The 26,722-nt window shown below is 28.7% G+C and overlaps 2 protein-coding genes across 3 annotated transcripts in view; both read left to right on the top strand.

Annotated features, from left to right (window-relative positions):
* LOC136071836 (coiled-coil domain-containing protein 39-like) overlaps positions 1-13,156 on the top strand; it is a 55,839-nt gene extending 42,683 nt beyond the window's left edge. For both annotated transcript variants that reach the window (XM_065797312.1, XM_065797313.1), the window contains exons 15-17: positions 3,402-3,594; positions 3,991-4,097; positions 12,760-13,156. In XM_065797312.1, coding sequence (XP_065653384.1) covers positions 3,402-3,594; positions 3,991-4,097; positions 12,760-12,946 — 487 coding nt within the window. In that variant the 3' untranslated portion in view covers positions 12,947-13,156. The remainder of the gene's footprint in view (positions 1-3,401; positions 3,595-3,990; positions 4,098-12,759) is intronic.
* A 6,638-nt stretch (positions 13,157-19,794) lies between these two features.
* Positions 19,795-26,722, top strand: part of LOC136071835 (major vault protein-like) — an 80,003-nt gene continuing 73,075 nt past the window's right edge. Inside the window, 2 exon segments of the mRNA XM_065797311.1 lie at positions 19,795-20,014; positions 26,416-26,549. Coding sequence (XP_065653383.1) covers positions 19,958-20,014; positions 26,416-26,549 — 191 coding nt within the window. The 5' untranslated portion in view covers positions 19,795-19,957.

The following is a 26,722-nucleotide window of genomic DNA, read 5'->3' as shown; positions in this document are numbered from 1 at the left end:
GTTGCTTCACAAAAAAAATAATCAAGTGCTGTACTACCAGGAACATGGTGGAGAATGAACCAAGTTGGATCTATCTTTACACGACTACTACCTTAAGTTTGAGCGTTGCTAGGTAACACACTTAACTTGAGAAGAGATTTAATAAAATTTGTGTTTAATAAAAGCCATTATCGATTTGGAATGCTTATGAAAATTGTCTATTTAATTGACAATGGCTTCAATTCTTATTAAGCCATTATCAATTTTAGAATACTTTATGGAAGCAACCAAATATTTTATAAAGTAAATGTATTTCATTAAATATTTTTTTTTTAAATAATTAAGATTCAAGCTATTGTGATGGCTGAATGTATAAGTTAATTTGGATCACTCATTCATTGATTAAATTACACAATTTATAACTGCAAATTCTTTTATTTTGACATCAAAACATTCTTTAAAATGATTTTTTTTATTAACATTGAAGCATTTTTTTAATTTTAATGCAGTTCTTTAAATTTAATGCAAAATCATTAAATATACAACAGTTATTACCAGTTTCTTGTTGATTTCTTCATCTTATAGGCATCTAATCTCAATTATCCAATCTGATTTCAATTATCCAATCTAATCTCAATTATCTGATCTAATCTCAATTATTCAATCTAATCATAATCTTCAAAGTAACTTTTTATTTTTTTTTAAATTCACCAGATATGAATATTTGCAAAAGGTTCAAGAGTAGTTTTAATTTAACTGCTTCATCTTTGTATTCTAGCGTTGATGGCTATTATCCTATGGTTTGCGGAAACTCCAACTCTCATTCTTTACAAGACTGCACTATTTTCCGTGTTATTATTGGTCAAATGGTTTAAGCTTTTTTTCTTATCTATTAGCCAATTTTTTTATTGATGAATTTAATGCTTATCACACTAAATAGGTTTGCTCTAATTTAACTGACCTTGCTGGTTATGTTTAAAATTTTTGTTTTCTTAATCTCTTAAACAGAATGTAAATTTTGTGGCTTGTTTTCCAGATTTTGACCCTAGCTTGTGCTCAATTTTTATATTCCTTTAGGTGGTTCAAATCATACTTTTACTAAAATGTTTATCTCTTAATTTTTCTAAATCATTGCACTTCTTCCTTCTTTAATGCTGACTTGGGTTCTATTTATGATTTTCTTAAATATGGTCTTTTGGCTAATGTTTTTTGTCTTTCTGCTGAATTTTACACCTCCTTTATATTTTCCTAGATTCAGGCAGTCATGGAAGTTTTTCTTTTTTCTCATCAGTTTTAAGTCAAGCCTTTCTTTACCTCTTAAAAAATAGTAACTGCACAAGAAGATCATCTTCTTGTGCAGTTACTATTTTTTATTTTGTAATCATTTTTTCATCTTCCTACAAAAACAGCTTTCTGGAGAACTTTTTATTCATTGCTAGAAATGATAAGTTTTAAAAAACCCTTCTTTTTTTTTTTAATTTCTTTTCTAACTTTTTCCACTTCTAAAATGACTTCTTATTCCAATGCACTTATAATTTGTTCACTTTTAATAAGAATCATAAAGTCCAGAAAAATATGTATATACCATTATAAAGACTGATATCTGAAAAGTAATTGAACAGAAACAAAACTAACAACACAAAGTTTTATGTTTGTATACAATTTAAGCACTGGCATTACCGCAATTTGATTAATTTTGGTAATGCAGTAAATTTCTATATTTAGGAAATCAGGGGCACTTAGTTATAAATGCGATATTTAGTTAGGTAATTGTGATGCTGTCCTTTTTATAGAGCGAATTGCTGGGCAATTTATTATGATTTGATTTTTATCGAAAAACTGAGTGTGATTTGATGCAGTTTTAATGCTAAGTAATGCCAGTGTTTAAAATCAGTGCTCATACAAATTATATGTTAATATATGTTGTATTATTGTACAGTATCATTTAAATTGTTATCATTAAAACTCATTAATTAAAAATTAAAATATAATTGATAATAATAAAAAATTGATAAATTAAATTGAAAATATAAATATTAAACAGAGTTGTAAAATTGGCACAAACCAATCACTAAAAGGTAAAGCCTATTTTTAAGAATTTCTATTTTTTTTTTTTTTTTTTTTTTCACACATGTTCGACAAAAGCACAATAAAAAAAAATTTAGTAATATGAAAATTAAAACAAACAAAATGTTCACTTTTGGAAAAAACACTGTTAAAAGTGATCCATATAAAGTACATTGAATAACATTAAAATTTTATATAACAATTTGAAAGAAAGTTTTTACATAGCATGCAGAAATAAAAATAAATCTAAATTTTACATTACTCAAAAAGTTCAGAACTCATTGCAATGTTTATTATGGTTTAGATATTATGTCAGAAACTAATATGTCTGACATATCTGAATGTAATTCTATTCTATACTTTCTGCATTTAGTAACTTTTTTTAGCTGCAGGAAATTAAAATTGTTCATGCTCCATCTAACCAGAATCAAAAATTGATTATTTGTTGGATGACCTCAATCAGTTCTCACTTGGTTCTAAAGTTTTGTTTTACTCTGTATACCATAAATAATGGTGTAAAGTGTCCATCAACATTGTTGACTGTGTAATAGATTTTATTCATAAATGCATAAAACCAGTCTTTCCCAAGCTTGCCATTTTTTAATAGATCTGATTAAATTTTTGTGCAATGAAGATAGCAGCATACAAAGTCCATGGCATATCATTTTAAACCATAGCCCCATTCACAAAGGAACTTAATTGCATGCATTATTATTACCTTATCTTTAAAAAAAAAAAAAATTTTATTCTTCTAATATTTAATATAACGCTTATAATATTTAATTATTTTAAACTTTAAAACACTGTTAAAGTTGAAATTAAGTTTGCTAAAAAGATTAAAAATTACTTTTGAAAGAGTTTTGCTTTTGCATTTATAAATTTAATTGCAAATTTAAAAAAAAATTGTAGCTTTTTCTGAAACTTCTATTCTAAACAAAACAGTCCCCAAAATGTAACAATTCTTTTGATATAATCCTATAAAGTAATATATAATAATACTATATAATTATTTTCACTTTGTTTTATTTATTTTAATATTACAATCAGTAATTAAAGAAAAAGGATTGCACCTTTTTGATTGATTTGCTCCAGTTTTACTTTTATGTTTTAAACTTTTTCAAAACAAATAAAAAAAAAAGATCAAAATGATAGTAATAATACTAAATTTATTCCAATATAATACTAAAAATTAATTTTTTTATATAATAACTGTATGTTTAAAAAAAAAAATGTTAAGTGGAAATAAATGCAATAAGGGTTATGCACTGACTTTTTTTCATAAAGTAAAAAAAAATAGTTAAATTAGCAAATTTGTGTTGTTTTTTTTACAGAAATTTGTGTTGTTTTTTTTACAGAAATACTGAGTCTCGCTGTAATGCTATATGGGTAGGAAATGTAGATCCAGAAATGGTAACAGAAAAGCAAATGAATCAGCTGTTCAGTAAATGTGGTAAAGTGTCTAGTGTCCGAATACTCCCTCATAAATACTGTGCTTTTGTAAATTTTATAGACCCAGCCGACGCTTCTGCTGCTATGGAAAAGCTACAAGTGTGTATTTGATTTTAAAACTGATAACCAACATAGACACTTTTTTTATAGTTTTAAATTTTTTTTTGGTTTTAAAACTGTTAACATTTATATCTATAAAATTGGTCATAACAGATAAATTGATACAATAAACGTAATGAACATCAGTTTTTAATATTAATGTACTTTTTAATATTAGAAATTGATTCTCATTTTTTAATTGCCATTAGCTTAATTCAGAAAAAAAAAGCTGTTGTAGAATTAACTTTCAAGTATTAATGTTAAGAAAATAAATGTTTCCATTTGTATACTTAAGTTTATTAGTTCTCAGCTTTTATAAAAATAAAAAGTTTAATTTTATTTCATAAAAAACATAGTTTATAAAAGTTAGTAATTTGTTTTTCATTTTATGTTCAGGGTGTTGGGCTTGGTAATCAAAAATTGTTACTACGTTTTCCTAATAATCCACCACCAGGTTCATATGTTCCAGAAAATTCAGCAACACCTCAGACAAAAAATAAACCGTAAGTATGTTTTATAAAACTTTTAAAAAACTTTGATAAAGTGAAGCTGACTAACACCTTTTAACTATGAAAACATAATAACTTGAGTAAACGCTGTTTTTTACAATTTTTGCTTTTTGGCATAATAAAAAATACATCTGTATTTTTTTATTGATATCTTCTAGTTTCCAATTACATTAAACATATTTTATATGTATTATTGTATAATGTAACATATATAGTATATTTGTTCCCTAAAAGATTAAGTGACAGGGTTGATAAAAATCACGATTTTTTTGAAAAAAAATCAAAAAAATTGAAATTTTTGATTTAAATTGGATTTTTTTGATTTAAATTAAATTTTGGAAAAATAAACTTTTAATCACATAGTTTTTAAAAGGATAATGAAATCATAACTAAATTAATTAAAAACATTGAAAAATCTTTTTTAATGTTTATTTACAAATTTTCAAAGATTCAATCAATTAAATTCATTAATTCTAATGCTTTTTGATTAAATAGTTTAAATAGGAAAGCTAATTTGCCTGCTTTCTCAATTCTGAGTCTATTTCTAATTTGAAGGCACAAGACCAATTGATGAAAATATTCTTTCAACTCCTGCAGATGAAGCAACAGCAGTAAGTAACTGTTCAACAACTTTTAGTAATTCCTGATTCACATAATCGTTATGAGATTTCCACCAATCACAGGGCTTAATAGTTTGAACAATGTTATCATGAAACATAAACTTTTGAAATGGTGCTGCTTCTGCTTTAAAGTTAACCAAAAGTGGAAGAAAATCTGGATTCTTTGAAGCTGCAAAGACCATTCCAATCTCTATTTCTTTATCAGTTAATTCTTTACCTCTGTATTTAGGATTAACAATATTAGCCAAGAAATGAGCTGGGGTCATTGCCTGTTGTATCCTTTTGGATAAATTCTTCTTAGCATCTTGGCTAAGCTTGGGACTTGATTTCCTCTGAAGATTTTTCCATATCACTACACTGTCACCAATAGTACTACTGTCCTGCTGCTTCAGGTCCAATGCAACAGCAATTGGTTTAAGCATTTGTAACAGTTCTTCTGCACTTCGCTTTACGCCAAGGTTATTTACAATATTTGTAATATTCTTATCAGTTATTGTACTGTTTTCTTTACAAATTGTTTGATAGAATTAACAGCAACGTCAACCAAATAGTCAGAAGTATGTGAATGGCCGAAGGTATTAATTGTATCTGCAAGATAGATATCTGATTTCATTGTTGTTATTGTTGCACAAACTATTTGTTTATTATAAACATTGCTCCACCCATCAATACTCATGGTTACAGACTGATCATGTAGCAAACCTGAACAGCTAGTTAAACTGTTCTTGTGAACAGAATCTAGTAGTTTTCCACCGATATCGATTCTATTAAGAGGGTTATATCCTGGGCGTAAAAAATGGATCATCTTGATAAACTCTGGGTGGTCAACCATTCTGAAAGGCCAGTTAGTAGCATCAATCATTCCTGCAATCTGCTCATCAATAGCTTCTTGTTCAGATTTAGTGGATTAAAAAGGTATGAATCCAATTTAGTTGTCACTGTCTTGCCACTGCTTTGTCTTGTCACTGCCTTTTTATTTGAACACAAAAAACTTGTTTTATCTACAGCAGATTGACTAGATTCAGTTTTCTTAATAGAACATTGACTAGTTTGTGGTTCTTCAGTTGTCTGGTTGATATTTTCTAAGGTGTCTTGATAAATAATAATGTTTTCGTCATCTTGAACATCTTTCAGAAAATTACATTTACCAGCACTTTTGTGGCCTCTCATTCGAGCAACCAAACCTTGCATTTGAACACCGCAGCTTTTGCATTTAGCTTTATATCTTCGAACCATGTCCAAACTGCATCTCTTTTTCTACCGGCACCAGACATTTTTATTTCTAGTTATATTATTTTTATTTTCAGCTAAAATATAACTAGCAATTATAGATGAATACTGTAATTTAAAAAAATTTGAATATACTGTTATATAAAAGGAATATATTTATATTTATTATATAAATAGTAACAAAAACAGAAATTAATGTAATTAATCAATAAGTTAAAACAAGAAAAAAAAATCTACTTATATGGATAAAAATCTTATAATGAATTTAAAAATTTAATGATTTATATGACTACTATATATTTTTTAATGCATTACCTGGCTATTATAACTAATACTAGTTTATGCAGTAGTTATATTTAGTTAGTGCAATTTACTTTAATTTGATTAATCAATAAATAATAATTAAAAAAAGTTAAAATCAAAAAACTCTATATAAATCATGACTTTTATTTGTCTGATTAAAATCATGATTTAAATCGATTTAAATCAACTGATTTAACAATTGATTTAAATCAAAACAACCCTGTTAAATGATAAAAGATAAATAGGTATTCTACCTGTTAGGTATTCAGAAACTAGTTCTTATGTTAGTTAGTCAGGAACTAATTCTTATGTTAGGTAGTCAGGAACTAATTCTTTTGTTAGGTAGTGAAGAACCATGGCCTACTTTATTTATATGGCCGGATATTTTGCATTTTGATAGCAATTAAACAATGATTTCACTATTCCTTGGATTATGTTTGCACATCCTTTGCTATGATTGACTACTCTTATAACAAAATAAATTGATTTAATTTACATGCATGACAAGCTTTAAAATATTTGTTAAATGGCTTTTATGACTCTTTTGAGACTTTGTCTTGTTTCATGCATGAGAAAACTTGCTGGAAGAATTGTTATCAACCTTTTTCTTAATAATAAAAGAATTATCTCAGCCAGCTGTAGCTGTTGATCATGTAAAATCTTTCGAAAAGAGAAAATTTGAGAAATCTTAATAAATTATATATAATTATTTTATATTTTTAATGAAAAAAGAATAAGATTTAAATATTTTATATAACCGTTCTTGTTTCATAAATCATGTTCACTTAAATTGTTTACTTAAATTCTAAATTTTAAAATAAAAACTCTTTTTATTTATTTATTTTTTTATATAATGTTCGTTTAATATCTATACGCTATACGTTTGTTTAATATAAATATACGCTACTTTTGTGGTCTTTAGAAAGTAAAATAATTTTGAAAATATTCAAAACCTATTAAGTTTTTGAAACATTACAATTTTAAAAACTGGCCTTCCATTTTTTTCTTCAAAATGCAAAATATCCATGCCTTATAAATAAAGTAGGCCATGCAGGAATTTATTCTTATGTTAGGTAGTTAGGAGCTAATTTATACGCTGTTCATATTTTTTTAAGGTGGTACACTAATAAAAAAATACTGGTTTTGAAGAAGAATGTCAAAAATCAAACTTTTCGGACTCATTTTTTTTTCAAATTTTATACTCTTTTTTTTGATATAATTTTTGATATTATCGCCTTAGCAACAAAACAAAAACCCTTATTTAACCTCCTATGGCCATTTTAAAGTGGCTTCTAAAACGAAGCAGTATATGCCACCAAACTCAATTCCTGTATAGATTAAAAAAAAACTGCGAATGCCAGTTTATAAAAGCTTGCAAGACGATCAACTACTATTGAAATGTTTCCTTGGTAAGACACAAAATCTGAGTGAGTCCTTGAATGCCATCATATGGTCCAGAGTTTCAAAGATATTTTAATTTTGTAAAACTAGGTACTTTTGTAATGCTAATAATAAAATTAGTTCACATTTTAAGTCATATCACTTAGTATTTCAAGCATAATTTCAATAGTTTGTGATTAAATTTAAAATAAGTCTTTAAATTAAAAACCCATCTGTCAACCAGAATAAAACATTATAGTGCATCAATCTACAAAGTTTGAACAAGAGAAAATTTGAAAGGGAAGATATTGCATCACAAAGTTATTTTTTAGACCGTTTTATATAAAGTTATTACTCCACAAATGTGTTTTTAGACAGCTTTTCCACCATTATAGATGTAAAAATTAAAAAAATTTGGAAAAAAATTTCACTTTAGATATTTAATATATTTCTCACCAGAAAAATATTAGATTTTTATTTTATTCCAATTTTTTATTAAAAAAGTGCTTTTTAGTAGTACCTTAATATTTCTATAATTTCTAATATAATTGAATTTTAAAAGTCCCCTGATGTTCTTCTCAACTCGTTCTTTTTTTTATCACTCCAGAAAAACATGGAGTGATATCAAAAATTGGCATATTTTACTATGCACTCTAAGCCATTAACATAGGAAAAAATCATAAAACTAGTGATAATGACTCATTTACTTGGTACACATTTATTTACTTATTACATGCATTAAAAACATCCATTTTCTGTCATTGCATTCCTACTTATTTATTAAAAGACAGCAATAAACATGCTTTTTTACTTTGATTGTAGGTTTATTTAAGACAATAGTTACTGCACTAAGATTAATCACTCATGAGAGTTGTCTTTATTCTGTCAGGATATTTCTGTCTATATTTTTGAACTACCAACAACAGGAACTGCTTTTGCTCTTTGTTATTTGTATGTCTATTATTTTGAATATTATTGTATAGTCTATTATATTCGTCCATTAGTGCTATGCTACGTTCTGCAATGTCATTGACAACCTTCATGCTTTGAACAGTGGACTTTACACTCTTGAACTCATCATCATGTTCGCATTCGCTCATATTGTTTTAAAGAAAGTGTGATGGAAGTCCTGTGATGCTGAAAAATCTTTGTGTATTAAATGTGACAAAGTCCTCTAGTTTCTTTTCTTGGATAACTGAGCAGTCCACAGTAGCCCGTTTCATAGGTATGTGATCTGAAACATTGTTCAATGCTTGGACCATCTTGACCTTTGTCTCAGGGCGAACCTCATCATCAAAAAAAGCTAAAGCAACAAGTTCCTCTGATAGGTACCAGAGATGCCCTTGTAACTTCTTCACAGCAATTTTCGAGATCTCAGGATGCTGGGTCTTGTAGGCATCTAAGTCTTTCAAGAGCTGCAGATCAAGTCTAGGAGCTGAGGTTGCTTCAGGAGATCTGTACCAGGCTGGAATGTATAGTTGAACCCTGAAAAGGCATATATTTCTTATTCCCTTCTCCTCTCTTTTTGTCAACCTGAATTGGTCTCTAAACATCCAAATCTTCAACACATAAATAGCTTTTGCCATCCAGCGAGTACGGTGTAGACCAGCAGGAGCTCTAAATGAAATGCCCCTCAAAGGTACTCCTCCCAAAAAAACAATAGACAACTCCAAAAGATCTTGGTAGTCGTCATGAGGTTGAAAGATTTGTAGTTGATCTTTGCAAAAGACGATTCTTTCATCAGTGATATCGATAAGAGCATTTGAAGCGTTCTTATCAGACTGTGCTGTGTGGTACTTTGTAGAATCAAATGAGACCCAACTTTTCTGAAATCTTTTATAGAATGGTATGTCAGGTCCACTTGAAGGGCCGAGACACAGCAAAACTACTGCTTCCAAAATAATTTCCAGAATGTGGTGACGACATGCCAACCACAACATATCGTTCCCAAACTTCTGCTATAGAAGAATGCAAGCCCCATTTCTTGGCCCAGTATTGGCTGCAGTAGTATCAAAGCACTTGCACTTTACTTGATCTTTAATTCCCCATCCCACTGACACGCCATGCACTGCAGATGCCGCATTTTTACCTGTTCCTGATGGTAGCTTTGGGACATTAAGAAGCTGCTCCACTCCTACTCCAGATGCTAGAATTGGAAGTCGGTCAACAGTTTTTTTACCGGTGATGTCAGCGAGTAATTTTCCATCCCAATGAATACATAGAGGAAGTTCTGGTTTGAATTCCTCCCTTAAACCTTCTGCCATCTTCTTGTGGTTTTTTATTCGTTCCCTTCGAATGGAAGCTGGATTAATATTGTATTCTGTTGGATCATGACCAAGAAGTTGCAATGCTGGTGTTAACACAAGTGCCGCCCCACGAATATTCAATTTAGCTACAATTAGCCGCCAACTTCTCATTCAGTATATTTTTCCTGCCACATCTAGGACGCTTTGGAGCCGGTGTACCTGAAGTTGATGGCTTAGGGTCATCTTGGTTACCAGGCAAGGCATCTTCTTGAGTTATGCTATCTTCTTTAGGGTTATCTTCACCTTCAGATGATGATGAAAGAACAACTGTTTCTTTTCGAGATTTTTTTGCTATCTCCTCTCGGTCCCTTTTTCGGTTCATTTCTTTTTGTCTTTTTCTTGATACTTCCTCCTGATTTGCCAATTTCTTATCAACTGGACCCATTTTGCCTTTCCGAATTTTCTCTTTTTGGCATATTAGGAAGTTCTTATCCTCCTGTTATATTTATATCAGTTTTATTTAGGTTCATGTATTTCTCTTGAATATTTGATTTTATTGTGTCTTTCTCCTCATCTGATATGGCATAACTAAGTTTAAATCTTGGATCTAAAACTGTAGCCATGTTCAAGTTTTTGTTATATTTATAGCTGGAAAACCTTGAGATAAAATCTTTTTTCAACTCTTCTATTATAGTTTTTATTTCATCTGCATTTTCTGAAGCATAGGCTAGGTGCGCTTCCATTGAAACTATAAATGGAATAATTTGAGACACTGATGCCCTATTTTCACTCATCTCTAGTGTAGCCACTTCAAAATGCTTTAAAACTAAGATAAGCGTCTCAGCTAATAACCATTGGTCTTCATTAAGATTAGAGGCATTACACTTTTGATTTCTAATAAAAAATAATGTTAGTGAAGTTTTTTGTTCAACTAGTCTTTCTAGCATGTAAAATGTCGAGTTCCATCTTGTTACTACATCTTGTATATGTGAATGTTGGGGTAACTTTAGCTGTTGTTGAATTTCATGTAGCATATCCATGGAAGATGAAGAATGATGAAAGTGTGTGACAATTTTTCTAGACTTAGCTATAAGATCATTTACAATTGTTTGCTGTTTGAAAAGCTTATCGGTTATACAAAGCTGAAGAGTGTGGATTACACAACTTAGAGAATTTTTTTCTAAACCAGCTTCTTTTATGGCTAATTTCATATTAGCAGCATTGTCAGAGAAGACAAAGTACACTTTGTTAGTTGGTATTTTCCATTCATTTAAAGAGTCTTTTAGAAATTTTGATATCTTTACACCTGTATGAGAGCCTTATATTTTTTTAAGTTGTAGCACAGCTGTCATAGAATTTAACTCTGAGTTTGTCCAGTGTGCTATTAATGAATAAAAGCTTAGATCATTGTGATGTGTAGTCCATCCGTCAGTGGTAAAACTCAAAAAATTTGCTTTTGCTACATCATTCATAATTTGTATTTTCATTTTTTCATAAATTAAAGGAACAACTGTTTCAGTCACATGTTTTCTTGAGGGCATGGTATACCTTGGTTCAAGATGCATAATTAGTTTTTTAAATTCTTGATCTGTAACTAAAGAATACGGCTGAATGTCTACACATATCATTTCTCCGATAAGTATAGTTATTTTTTGAGCTCTTTGTTCACTTGAAGTCCATTTCCTATGCTTATTAATAGTTTCCTCAAGCTTAGATTGATGTTTTTGATCTAGAATAACTGTAACACTGTTGCTAACGGATACTTTGCCATTATTATTCTCTTTACTGGTTGAAGTAGATGCAATAACTTTTTTTTCTGTGTTAATTTTTTTGAAACATTTTAGATCTTCTATTTTCTGGAAAACTTTTATATGTTTTGCTTTCATATGCCCTCTTAAATTAGATGTTGTCATTTTTTTGCCAGATGTTCCTCCTCTTGATATTTTCATTTTGCAAAATTTACAAATTGCTTTTGAGCGATTATTTTCATCAATATCAAAATAGTCCCAGATTGGACTTTTCGTTGCTTTACTCATTGTTTCTTTAATTCTAATTTAATAATATCTCTAAATTTAATTCTACGTTAAGAAAGAAAAGTTTTTATTTCATCGCGCACTATTTTTATAAAAGAGTAGAACAAAAGAGAAAGAAAAGTTAAACTTGAATTGAATGAATTACGTTGTATAGAACTTTTTTTTTTTTTTGCGTCGTTTTTCCTTTTTTAGATGAGAGACATTTGCTAAAAACTTGCCAATTATTAGAAGTAACGGCATTAAAATCTTCCATTCATTCTTTATAAAAAACAAAATCGTTCTTATTCGAACAAAATGACGAAAGTAAATATTTATAAAACGAGCTTTTCAATTGAAGTAATTGCTCTAATTGTCAAGAGAACAATAAAAAAATAAATGGAAAATAAACTTCAACAATAACAATTTCAAAATGTTGCTTTCATCGTCACATTAATGGAATGTGGCATTTCCATTCAGGTGTATATTTCCATCATATATCCAGTTTCAGGGCCGATGCATCGGCATCGGCCAAAAGTAGGCATCGGTGCACCCCTAATATATATATACATATACATATATTTATTTATATGTATTAATTTCATTATATAGGTATATATATATATATATATATATATATATATATATATATATATATATATATATATATATATATATATATATATATATATATATAAATTTAGATTTAGACTTATATATATAAATTAATTTCATTATATAGGTATATATATATATATATATATATATATATATATATATATATATATATATATATATATATATATATATATATATATATAAATATATATATATATTTATATATATATATATTAATTTCATTATATAGGTCTTCCATAAGTGAATCTAGCAACGACTCAAGTAAACTTAGCGGACCTGTAAATGGAAATGAGTGCTACTTCTGGCGTACTACTGGGTGTGTTTTTGAGAATCAATGCCGTTACAAACACGTCCGTGGTCATAAAGGTGTAGATCTTGCAAAAGTACATGCTAAATATGGAAAGATTCCATGTTAATCATAAATAATTTCGAGAGTTGTTTATTTACTTATTGTCCTATAACTCCAAAGACTATTGCGTTAAATGTGTGTATGTTGTGACAGTTTTGTTATGTATTTGTCAGTGGAGTCTGTGTTTTGTGTCACGTTTTTTACGTCATTGTCGCCCATTCAGATGTATCAATCGTTTCAAACGAAATATATAATTTTGATATGAAAATTTATAAAAGCTTATTAACCTTATTACTTTTAACACCTGATAACTAGAATCATAAACTCCGACAATATAGAAATCGGTTGTTGAATATATTTTAGGAATATAAAATTATGACTGCGTCGATAAGACTAATGTTATTATTTTAATTTTTTTTTTAACAATTTTTCTCGCCAGATTGATAAGGCATGAGTAGTTTCATTCTTGGAGAGTTTCTATAAAAAAGTAATATACCCCAATAATGAGTAGGTTGTTAAATTTATTTAGTCTTTTTACTTTAACTTAATACGTACTTTAGTTACAATTACCTTGCATAACAATTATCTTGTTGACACAAAATAACCTTTCATAAATTTTAAATAAAATACGTTAAAATAAGTACCATAATATTTAAAATAAAATCATAATATTTTTTCATTAAAAACATTGTTTTAAGTTTGATGAAATCCAAATTTTAAAGAAAAAAGTGACGGTAAATGCCTCAGATGTCTGATACAAATATTCTTTAGTTCATACATGAAAACCCATCCTCTCCTAAAGAGCAAACGCCCAAGCATATACCATGTATTTATGCATGTTCAAAACAATATATATTTATATATAATAGCAGCCGTGGTTAGATTTCTGGCTTCAGAACTGGAGGTCCGTGGTTGTCCACTTATGCATCATTGGTAAAGAGGGAAGCGTTAACTTCTTTCTCTACCAATGCCCTGTCACCATATATATTATATACAGTTCACGGGCAGTTCAGTACATAAGTAATAAGTACTGTAATTTATTATAGGTACAAAATATTTTCCTCTTTACCTCTTACAGTCTATTTACCCTTTTCTACTTTGTTATAGTTTTTCAAAATACATTAGGCACAAAGGATAGCAAATTAGCAATATTCTCAGTGTTAAAACTTTTCACTAATTACAACTAATTTTTAAAGACTATTCTCTTTTACAATAATATCCTAAAGATATATACAACTAACTTCAAGAACAGCGAGCAGAGTTGGTGCAAAGGAGAACCAAACCAATATGACCTCTGTAGAGATACCATTTAAATGTATCCCCTTCATTAATATCTAACTTTCTTTGGCTTAAATGAAACACATAATTTAATATAAACCTTCTGAAGCTACAATTTAATATATCTTCTCTTTAATCATAATTATTTTACATACTTATACATGAGCTGGTTACTTTTCTGAAATTTTTTCTAATGAAATTTATGATTAGCTATTTTTTCTGATTGCTTTTATATCTATCTGACTTGCATATTTCTGATTGCTCCTAGGTAACGAAGCTTGCGACTTTGGCTACCATTCTCTCTACCAACTGCACATACTTGTTTCTTTAGTTCTCCAGATTTAGGACTTCTGCATTCTGAGCAGTTAAACGGTAATTTGCCATGTCCCTGATGAGTCCATTGAAAAGTGTCCAGATGGTTGGATGTAAACACATAAATAGTGTCTGCAGTGCATTATGAAATCCTTCGCAGCAGTTAGTCGTTTTTGGTGCACAGGCAAATGCATCAGCATAATGATTCCAAATTGCAGGTGGGAATCTGGAACTCCGGAACACCCCACCTACCCTTGGACCTCTGACATAAGAAATCTCAAAGTAAGGAAGTAAGTCATTTGTTGGGGGATTGTCTGAAAACATTGGAGCCAATTCTTCAAATCTTTCATTAAGCTCAGCAAGTGGCTCAAATGACAAGGAAACTAGTGATTCCACTAAAATTTTGAAGTCCTCATTTGTCTCAAATTCCCTCTTTAAACCAAGTTCTCCTACCTTTCATATAATTGATTGAGAAAAGTGGAAAAAACATCTAGAAATATTTGCTGCTGCAAACTCATCTCGAAAGCTGGAGATAGCTGCTTGCTCAATATCCAGAAGAATTTTGCATGGATGTAGATTTGGCACAAGCCCTTTGAGTGCTACGATCATTCTGTGATAGGTTCCTTCAGTTTTATTTGGCAGCAAGAAGTAGATACAGGGAGGAAACGAGTTTCCAACTTTGTCATGAAGACAATAGAGCAGAAAAAACATTTCTGGAACCATTTTAAAAATGCCATCTCTAAACCAAGTGTCACCTTCAAGAAAGTGAAGCAACTCATTGCTACCAATAGCAAGTATTCGCTGTGGATCTGCCCTTTCAGAATCATATAAAACAATGTCATTAAATTCTGGGGGAATATCAAAGTTCATTAACTTTGGAGAAGGCAAAATGGTTTTTGCATATTGTCTGGTTCGCCTAACATTCCTCTCAACATCAGTTCGTTTCGATAGTCTGGCAAGAACATCGTTAGACTGCCCCTGAAGATGTTGCCCCATAATATTCCTTGTAGATATCTGTGATGTTGAAGCTTCCTGTCTCAGGTTTGTTATGACAGCTCTAGCCTTTGACTGTATTAGGTCACCAGACTAAGTGTGCTCAGTTGGAGGCTTACATACATTCTGTTACACAGGCACTCCCACATTTACTGGATGTGCCTCTGTAACAGAATGTATGGGTAGGACATTAAGGTTATATCTCAGTTACCTGATAACTGGAGACTCAGAATGTCAGCAAATAAAACTCTAAACTCTTAAAAAAAAACAATTAATACTAATTGCATAATATTTAATGATGACGTCATTAATTAAACGTCATAAACAGATTTTTAACTTATTTTGATGTTTTTTCCAACAAGGTCAACTTAGTGAATAATGATCAGAATCTCTTGAAATTTTAAAATTGCAATCTTTTATCATTAAAACCTTTTCTGATTACAAGAATTTTTTTCTTCTTTGTTTTACTGAGCTGGTTGACTTATTCTCAGATTGCTTGGCACGCTGAATATAAGATTTTCTTAAACCTTCTACAATAAAATACCCATTTTATATACCTAGTTTTTTAAAAACTGGAAGAATTCCTCGGGCACCATCACTGCATGCAATAACAGCAGATGCAAATGCAGTTTTAAAAACACGCTTTTTTGAAATGTCCTATACATTCTCCTTTGGCGATGGTATGACCCGGATATGAATCTGATTTACAAATTTCATCAAAAGATTTTGTATCACCATTTCCAATAAAGAATGTGTATCTTAGGCAATGAAGACATACAGATCAAGCAAACATTCTTTTTATTCCAATAACTTCCATAAATCCAGCACTTCCAACATGATTTATTGAACATACATGAGTTTCTTTCCAACTGTTATATGCATCTAAACTACCTTTTTTCAGTTCCCACATTTCACACTGTTTACATTTTTTAGATAAAGCTTCATTGTCAATGCATTTATCTTCTAAAATTAGGGTAACAACACCATTCAAGGAAGAGTATCCTCTCTTTTGTCAAGCACCATCACCACTAACTTTAGCATCAATAACAACAGAGTCATCTACAGTTTTATTATAATGTATTTGTTTTGCAGCTTCTTTCATTGACTCTTGTGCTGTTTGCTCATAAACATTGTGCAACTCACTATTAATTTCATTGTATGTTGTTTTGGCCATTGGTGGTGGCATATTCATGCAAGAACAAAATGTTTTTATTTCACTAAAACCTTGTCCAATTTTATTTAATACAGCAATTGTTTGAATATTTATTTCAAAACTCTTTTTCCCTGATGTAGACTGCAACCTACTGAATTCTTTCGAAGAACAAAATGTTATTTTCTAATCACATTCAGTGCATGAAACCTCGAAAAACTAAGATAAGAGATGTTCAATATTCATTGCTGCAATACAAACAGGGCATCGTCCAACTATATTTATAAGAGATAAAAAAATATCATTGTCTATAAAAAAATTGCACCCGGTGGTGACAATCGGATGGTCACTTTTACGAAATGAGATATTTAATTTTTTTCCAGAAGCTGATTTGTTTTGACTTAATTCATTGTTTACTATTGTTGATATATTGGCATTTAAAGTTTTTGTAGCAAACCCTTTTCTTTTTGTTGATTGTAATTTATTATATCTTTTTTCAGAACCCATTCCAAGTAAATTGAAAATATTCTGGTTTTTTCAACTGAAGGATGTAAGAATTAATAACACAACCTTTATTTAGATGTTCTGAATTTAGAACAGTTTAAGAGCTTTAGTGTATAGTGTATAGAGCTTTATATAGTTTATAGTTAGTGTATAGTGTATAGAGCTTTATATAGTGTATAGAGCTTTAGTGTATAGCCTCAAGACTGAATAAAAAAAAATGTTTATAAAAACAAAAAGAAGCTAAACGTGAAAACTGGGTAGATCAGGTTTCAATCCTGGTAGATGGGTAGATCAGGTTTCAATCCTGAGATACATCAAAAATAGTCGTTGCTAAAGCGGTTGCTATGGCCATAGAATTTAAACAGCTTTATCTAGAAGGTCAAATTTTGCTTGAATGCATAAGATTATTTATCGCACCAAGTTTCCATGAAAAAAGACACCTTAATGTTTTCAAAAATATATATTTTTGAAATTTTCAAAAAATTTCAAAAAATGCCTCTTTTTCCGCTGCTACCACCTTAATATACTTTATGATATTACAACAGAATTTTTATTTATTTTAATTTCGAATTTTTGTTTATAACCCAAACATTTTGTCTTTTTTATTACTATATTTTGATTATTTATTTTTTATCATAATTTTTTTTATTACTTTTTTTATTTCTTAACATCTTAAAATTGTCTTTCTTTTAAATGCTGTTGCTTATATGATACGGATATTTAGAAGCGATACTATTGGGGCTCGGTGATAATTTATGCCTTCTTCTTGCTCCAGCCAATTGTTTACTTTTTATTATTATTGTACATTTTTTTAAATGTACATTGTTAAATGTTTTAAAACGGCGAAATAAAATTAACTAAACTAGAAATGAAATGCAGACACGAAATTTAAGGCTGAGCGAATTTTATAAGTGCAAACTGGCATAAGTGCAAAGTAGTTGCAAAAACTGGCATAAGTGCGAACTGGTAAAAGTGCGAGTTGGCATAAGTGCGTTAAAAGAAATAGCAAACATTGGCATAAATGCGAATTGGCAAAAGTGCAAACTAGCATAATGCGCCAAAAGAATTTGCAAACATTGGCATATGCCAATGTTATGCCAAATTTTCAATTTTATTCGACACACTTACGCCAATATGCACTTATTCCAGTTTGCACTTATGCGCATAAGTGCAAACTGGAATAAGTGCAAATTGGCGTAAGTGTGCCGAATAAAATTGAAAATTTGGCACAATGCTTTCGGCGCACTTATGCCGATTCGCAGCTATGCTAATTCATACTTATGCAAATGTTTACAATTTCTTTTGGCGCACTTATGCTAGTTTTCACTTATGCCAATTTCCACTTATACCAGTTTTTGTAACTGCTTCGCACTTATGCGAGTTCGCATTTATACTAATTTGCACTTGCCAATGTTTGCCATTTCTTTTAGAACACTTATGTCAGTTCGCTATTATGTCAATTTTTGCAACTGATTCACAATGACATATTCGACATGCATGACAGTTAGAAATGTATGAAAGTTATTTATGACATGTTCAACATGCATGACAGTTCACACTTGTGCCAATTCGCATTTATATCAATGTTTGCAAATTCTTTTGGTGCACTTATGCCAATTTGCACTTATGCCAGCTAATAAAAAAATTAAAAAACCTTACTCTATAAAATTTTGCGTTGAGTAGTGTTTATTTTATAAAATAAATACTAAGTTTTTTTTTATAAATATTTTATGGGAAAGCTTAGCTATGCTTACCCATAAAATATTTTTAAATAAAAATTAAGAAACCTTTTACAATATTTTTTAACGTACACGCTTACCACATATTGAATATGCACGGAAGAGTAATGATTAAAAAAAAAACGTGTTATGTGACTAACTTAAATTTATTTAAAGAGCTTTTAAATCAAAACATTGTCTATGATAATTTTTTTTAAACTTTTAATAAAATCTACGACACAAACGTAGTCTAACTCGGTTATATTTATCATTTATTCATAGTTGTTTAAAACTTGCAATTGATGTAATGCCAATAAATCTAAATTGGAGCCTCTTTATCGTCAAGAGAAGCATGTTGCTGCTTTTATTAATTTTATTCATGCCAAGCCTCTTTTATTTAAAGTGCAGATTTACTCATGCCAAGCCTCTTTTAAAATGAAAATTCCTAATATATATCTACTTAATATTTTGAACATACTTTGAATTATGTTCAAATTTAAAAAAAAATCACCCCAGGTTTCTTTCTCCAATTTATACAGGTTCAAAAATAAAAATAAATACGATTTAAGAAATGACAGGGTAAACTTGGCAACCTTTTTTCAAAACTAATTTTGAAAAATCAAGCATTTCGTTTCGTGGAGCTTCTTTTTGAAACAAAATAATTTTACAACATTTTGATTTTTTTCTTGAATGGAGTTATCTCTCTTTTAAGAAAAAGCTTAAAGAAATCGTTTTGTCTCTTGATGATATATTTTTATATTTTAAACGCCTAATAATTTGCAATATTTTTTTGATGGTTTGTAATTTACGAGCAAATCTCATGACAAGTATCCGCGTTTTTTTTTTTCATACTTTTATATTTATTTTATATTTTAATTATTTCTTATTGTGTAACTAATTTTTATTTTAACTATTTTAATGTAAAACGAATATCTGATGCGTAAAAAAAAGAATATTAAGAAAAAAATAGCCGTGTTTCCTACCTCAACGTAAAATTCATTACGTCATAACAACAAAGCTTATTGATTTTTCAGTAAAAACTGCATAGGTGTGCCGATGTCAAAAGTAGTTACTAACAAAATAAACTTGTAATAAAAATTAAGTTTAAATTACAAAATCTACAATGGCTGCTAATATTTTAAGATTAAAACCCTTAGAATTTGCTCATATATTAGATTTGGTAAGTTTATTATTCTTACTTTTATTTATTTAAATTTATTTTTATATTGCATTTTTGTTTTTTTAAGAAAGAAAATTTTATGTTCTGCTATGAAAAATACCAGACCAGATCAATAGTTGTTTTCAAAAAAGAAAATTCAGATTGCAGAAATTTGTTATAGTTTATAATTTAAGATACAAAATGCCTAACAATAGCCCTTGATATTTCTCTGAAAAAAGCCATTTAATTTTTAAGACTTCTTTTTATTGCTCATTGTTTTTAGTTACAAAATAAAAGTAATTTTATAATTTATTCTTATTGTAATGGTTTAAATTTAGTTGTAGTACCACAGCTAAATTTAGTTTAATTTAGTTGAGGTAGTAGTGTAGTGGTAGAGCACTCACTTCATAAGTGAGAAGTTCCAATTTAAGTCACTACCATGTCCCTGGCAGTGCTTGCCCTGATACCAGACAATAAACTGAGATTCGATACTGATTATCTAGTGTCTAGTAGCTTTCTCAGATTTTGGGAGGTGAGCAACATAAAAAATAGAAAAAAAATTTGTTATTTTGTTCTATAAATTTACTGAAAGGATTATTTGCTTTAAAAAATTTAGTTTTGTTTCCAATGATCACTTATAACCACTACCTTGAATATCCAAATCCTGATTTTTTTTATATCCCCAAGTTTTTATATCCCCTATTGAGATAAGATAAAAAATTTCATCTTAAAAACTGAACTGCTCTTTGAGTATTTTAATAAATCAATTTTTTTAATCAAGAATATTTCCTAACTTAAATTTTTGAAGTTGTATCTATCTCAAAAAGTGTCTGGAATGAAAATCCTTTAATCAGCAACCTATATGGCAAACTAATAGAAAAGTTGATTTATAATAGTTTACTCAGCTTTTTAAACTAATCTATTAAATAATTTATATAGTCTGCAATTCAGATTCCAAAAGTACTCTGCTAACCAATCACTCCTAGATATAATTGAAAATATATGTAAGACTCTGAACCAAAAATAGTTTGCTGGTGAAGTGTTTATTAATTTTCGAAAAGCATTTGATACCTTAAGATAAAAAAAATCATTTAAAAAAATCTACTTTTAGTGAATTAATGATCCAAAAAAAAATATTGTTAATAAAATTAAGTATTTAGGCATATTGCTGAATGAAAATCTACTGTTCAACCAACAAATAAAATCCATATCAAGCAAACTAATTCAAGCAAATGGAATGCTTACCAAAATAATGTGTTTTCTCAATTACAAAACCTTTGAAAATATTTGGGATGCTATTTTTAATTACCTTCTATGCTATGGTTTACAGATATGGGGACAATGTTCATTCATTTATCAAAAAGTTTTATAATTATTTAAAATAAATTATTAAGAATATTTCATTTTCAACAGTTTTAGTTCTGACTTTAGTTCTGTTTTAGTCTTTCTGAATTTTTAAAGCTTAAAATTTATCTACTTTGTACTAATTGTGCTTCAATAGCTATTTTAAATTCACAAATGATATTCATAGCCATAATCTTGCATCTGTATCTTGTTGAAGTCTCTCTTTTGCTTTTAAAACAAACACTAAAATGTTTTTTGTTGTTGTTAGGTTTTGTTAGCTTTTAAAGTGAATTCATAAACTTTTATGAAAAAGTTTTTATATTTATAAATAGGAGAATTTTTCTTTCCTGTGTAAATCTTAGAAAATATGTAAAAACTATAAAACTTACTATTCTTGATCTTGATAAATTTTATAATCAATAAATCTTTATAATTTAGAAATTGATCTGCTTTGTGTTAAGCCATTACAAATATTAGCGGCCCTTGCCCTACTAGAGATATTTGGTTTTTTAATTATTCGGAGTGGTTATTTGCTTGGTCCCAAAAAAAAAAAATCTGATTAGATAGGCAAAATAATTTAACTGTTAGAAACATTGATATTATTTTGCTCTATTATGCTTTAAAGTTGATCTTTGTTTGTTTTTCTTGCACTAAACTAATCAAAATAGTTTTAAAGCTATCAAAACTGGAAATGTCTTTATGCTGCTTAGTATGCACATAAATTCTCACAACCATTAAAATTTTACTTGTAAAGATAAAAGATGTCAAAACAGTCACCAAATCATGCAGTATTTTTTAAAGTATTCAAATCATGCAAACTTACCCTAAAATTAAAACACTTTTAAATACCCAGTGGGCAAAAGATGTATTTAGGACCTCTAAAAAACGTATTAACACTTATTAAGATGTATTTTAAATGTTTTAAACACGTTTTATGCCCACTGGGTAACTAGTTAAAATCTTAAATTTTTTGTACTTACCAAAAGTAACTAGTAACATAGCATAAATTTTTTATTTTACTTTTATCTATTTAAAGAACCTTAACACACATGTTTTAAACTGATACATCATTTCAGTACATACAATGTTTACATTGGTGACACTGTATACAAATAAAGTACAAATAAAGAACCTATACATAAAGTAACTAGGCTTTTTACTTATAATTTTTGTTGGATCAATTAGTTCACACATTTTTTCCAAAGCTTTAGAGTGTTTAATTTTTACCAAACTTGTTCCATTGTCAAATGAGTGTATAGCAGAATTTTCATTGTTTTTAATTTCTCTAAAAGCTTTCCTCTGCTCTTTTGTTAAGTTATTATTTATTTTAAAACATCTTTTCATAAAACTTGTGTATTTTCTATTTTACTGCTGTATTCTATATATATTATTTTTGCTGTATTCTATATATATTAATTTGCAAAAGATGTGTTGTTATTATAATATCCATATATGGAATCAACTTCAAAGATGGCATAAGGTGTGGACCAATTCAAAAAATTATAATGGTTTGTTAGATTTTTGGTATCATAGTAACATAGGTTTAAAACTAGTTTCATTATTTGCTTTGCTATTTTTTGGGGTATATGCTTTTTATATGGATGTTCGCTTAAGAGGTATGACTTTTTTAGTAATAGTTCTTTTGATTTAATAAACATACTTTCCTTTGCATTTTCAGTAATTTGTTCGAATTTAATGTAGTCTTTTTCATCAAGTTCACATTTAAGAAATATAGGAGTTCCTTTACATCATTCAGAACATTCAAATCTAAAATGATTAATTATACATGTCCAATAAATTCTTAAAAGCTCTAAATTGATGCCCGACAAACCTTGTTCCTTTTAGTTTTGGTAGACTGTTATGCATAATACCTAAAATATCTAATTTAATTTGATTTTAACAAATTCAATGGTTTACATTTATCTTATAAAATGAAAAACAGCCATGTAAACTAAGAAACATAATTTTGAAATGTGTTTTTACTATGAATTAAATTGGGGAATTTTTGGAATTCAGAATGATAAAATAAAGTATAAATTACAGTTTACCTAAAGCTGCAGATGCATTAATTACTTCTTGTTTTGTTTTTCTCGAATTTCGAAGTAGTTAGAAATTTGTATTGTAAATTTCATCTACCTTCTTTAATTTGCTGATCTTGGAAAAAATCTCTTTAAATGCCAGTTCGACTCTATGGTTGACAAAACAAACTGGAAGTAGCCATTCTCTATCTGCTTTAATTTGCGCTATGATACCACAATGTTTTTCATAGTTTATGCATGATCCATCTAACATTACACTGAATAATTTTTTTTATATTCATTGGTATCTAGTTTTAAAAGATTTCAAAAATTTTATTGATTTCCTTGACAATTGAATCTCCTCTACACCTTTCCATATCAAGTAGGTCAAAAACTATATAAAAAGGAGGGTTGTCTCTTTTAATACTTGTCAAAACTAACCCTTTTTCTTTCTTAGTTTTTCGAGCTTGGCTACCATTGCACAGAATTGAGAAGAATTGAGCATCTTTTAGGATATTAGTACATTTTTCACGCACAGCCATCATAATACATTTTATGAGTTCAATTTGGCCTCCACTAGCGCTATTTTTGTTACATTTCATTATTTTAACATCAGTGATCTTACAGTGCTTTACCTAAATAGTTATTGTATATAATATATTATGCTTATTGATTTAAAGCTAAATTTACAATATTAGTAATATTTAATAATTTGGAAACATGTTACACAACTATTGCTAATTATTATGTTGTTAAACTCAATTCTTTATTTAAAATCCATACTTCCGTATGGTCCGTTCCATCCATACGTTCCGTCCAATCCATACGTTCCATACATTCTGTCCATACGTTCCGTCCATACGTCCGTCCGTTCGTTCGTCTGTCCTTACGTCCTTTCCGTTCTTACGTCCTTACGACTTATGTCCTTTCCGTTCTTACGTCCTTACGTCTTACGTCCTTTCCGTTCTTACGTCCTTATGTCCTTTCCGTTCATACGTCCGTTCGTTTGTCCATCCATACGTCCGTCCGTTCCGTATATTCTGTCCATACGTTCTGTCCATACGTTCCGTCCATACATTCCATCCATATGTCCATACGTTCCATCCATACATTCCGTCCAATCCATACGTTCCGTCCAATCCATACGTTCCGTATGGTATATTTAAAATCCATACGTAAGTATGGATAAACATCCATACTTACAATAACTTCAAAGTTTTTGCATGGTATAGTTGGTTGAAGGGCCATTTCATATGCACAGTTTACAAGTCATTTAAAACTTTTAAAGAAGACAATATTGATGTTTTCATTCAAGAATCAAAACAATTACAAAAGTACATTTTCTCTTCAAACATTTACTGTATGTGGTATCTATCTTAATTGAATCATAACAAAAGAAAATTAAATAATGAATATTGTGTTCAAAAACATTCTGTTTGTTATGGTTAGATTGATTTTTGGTATGTTTTTATGAATATTATTATCAACCAACAAAATGCTCTACCACTGTTCAAAGTTAAGAAATTAAATTCTTGAAACTAAGAATAATAATTCTTTATTTCAATAACAATAATTAACGAAGAGGGATGTTTAACATTGCTCATTTGAGGATTTCTCCTCTAACATATGGCAGTAAGGTAATATGCTTTTTTTAAATGTCTTTGAAATGTGTGGTTTGTCATAAAGTTTGTCCCTTTAATAAACTGTAAAGCAGCTTGTCCTAACAAGCCTTTACAACCTTGCCATATAGCTTCCCTATTTTTTGGAACAAACTTTGCAGCATATTTCATTTACATATGTAATTCTGTTGGTAATTTTCATTCTAAAAACTTCCACTTCTATATAATCAATAAATCTTCCACTTTCTATTTAGTAAATATTGACAACATTACTTTGTTTCCTTTTGAAATGCGCTTGATTACGGTCATTAATTTTATTTAAGATAAATAATACTAAATAAAAACCTATACTTTATACAAAAACGAATTTAAAAATTTCTGTTGAGTAATTATTTTTATTATAAACAATGTGTCGAATGTTACAAACGTTAAATCAAATAAATTTTACTTGGCATTTTTGCAACATTAAAAATGTTCTGAAGTTTCAATTTTCTTATAAATATTTTCTATTCACAATGCATTTATGTAGTAATTTTCTATTTGCAATTTATTTGCAAATGTTTATATTCAAGTTGCGTTTCCAATAGCACTTGGTTAAAATTGTAAACATTCCATTCATGACTTCTTTCTGTTTATTTATTATGCTAGTGCAGAATAGAAATAAGTGTTCTACATTAAAGCAGGACATAATGCTAATATTTTATACCAGTGCTTTATTAATTGAAGGAAGATAGAATTTTACTATAAAAGTTTTTATTAAAAAATATTTAAAAAAATCAAATAAACGACTTACCATTTTCTCTCTCCCAAACTCTTAAACGAGGGTGTTTTATACTCTCATTGTGCTTAAAGCACACAAAATGAAAAAATCCCAACAGGAAAACAGTCTTGAGTAACTCTATTTATATTTTATTTACAATAAACCCCCTTTTTTTAAAATGATCTCACATCAAAGTATTGATTTAAAGTGATCACTTTCAATGAGTGTGATCCTTATCTTTTTTTAAATGGTTTTCAAATTTTTAATCTTTTAAAATTATTCAAGACATTACTCAAGACAACGGTGTTACTGAAAAAACATACATTTTTTTTTTAGTTTGTTTACATCACTTGCAGAAATTAATGAATCAGTGAACCTTTATTTTTTATCTTTATTTAGTTTATCTTCAATATATTTTATATATACCAGTACCAGTATAAGGCTTTAATATTTTTAAATATATTGTATATAAATTTCTTCTTAAAATAAATGATATAAAAAATTAATTGTGTATTAGGTTATTCTTATTCATAAAAAAATAGTTAATATTGAAATATTATACAAAAATATATAATATATTATTATTATGAATTGCATTGATAATATATTTAAAATTACATTATAATAATATGAAATACAATATTGGTTTGAATGTAAATTTTTTTGATTGAATAATTTCAGAATTCCAACATTACATATGTTGAGATAGGTCCATCATCACTTATTTTACAAGAAAATCAAGTTGTTGTTTTTGGCCCGGCCTCCTTTGTTGTTATTCCTCCTGGCCATTATTGTGTAGTTGCAAATCCAGTGAAGTAAGTTATTTAATTAGTTTTTCTAATTACCGAATATTATTAAGTAACTTTAATTTAGTAATGTTACTAAATTAAGGTTACTTTTTTTTGTGTGTTGAATTTAGTTTAAAAAGTAAACCAAAAAAGAAACAAATTTATTTTATGAATCTTAGTTATTTTATTTTTAAAATTGT

This window comes from Hydra vulgaris, chromosome 05 (assembly GCF_038396675.1).
Source record: "Hydra vulgaris chromosome 05, alternate assembly HydraT2T_AEP".
NCBI classification, from domain to species: domain Eukaryota; kingdom Metazoa; phylum Cnidaria; class Hydrozoa; order Anthoathecata; family Hydridae; genus Hydra; species Hydra vulgaris.
Note: the sequence above shows the minus strand (reverse complement) of the source record. Positions and strands in the feature narration are given on the sequence as shown.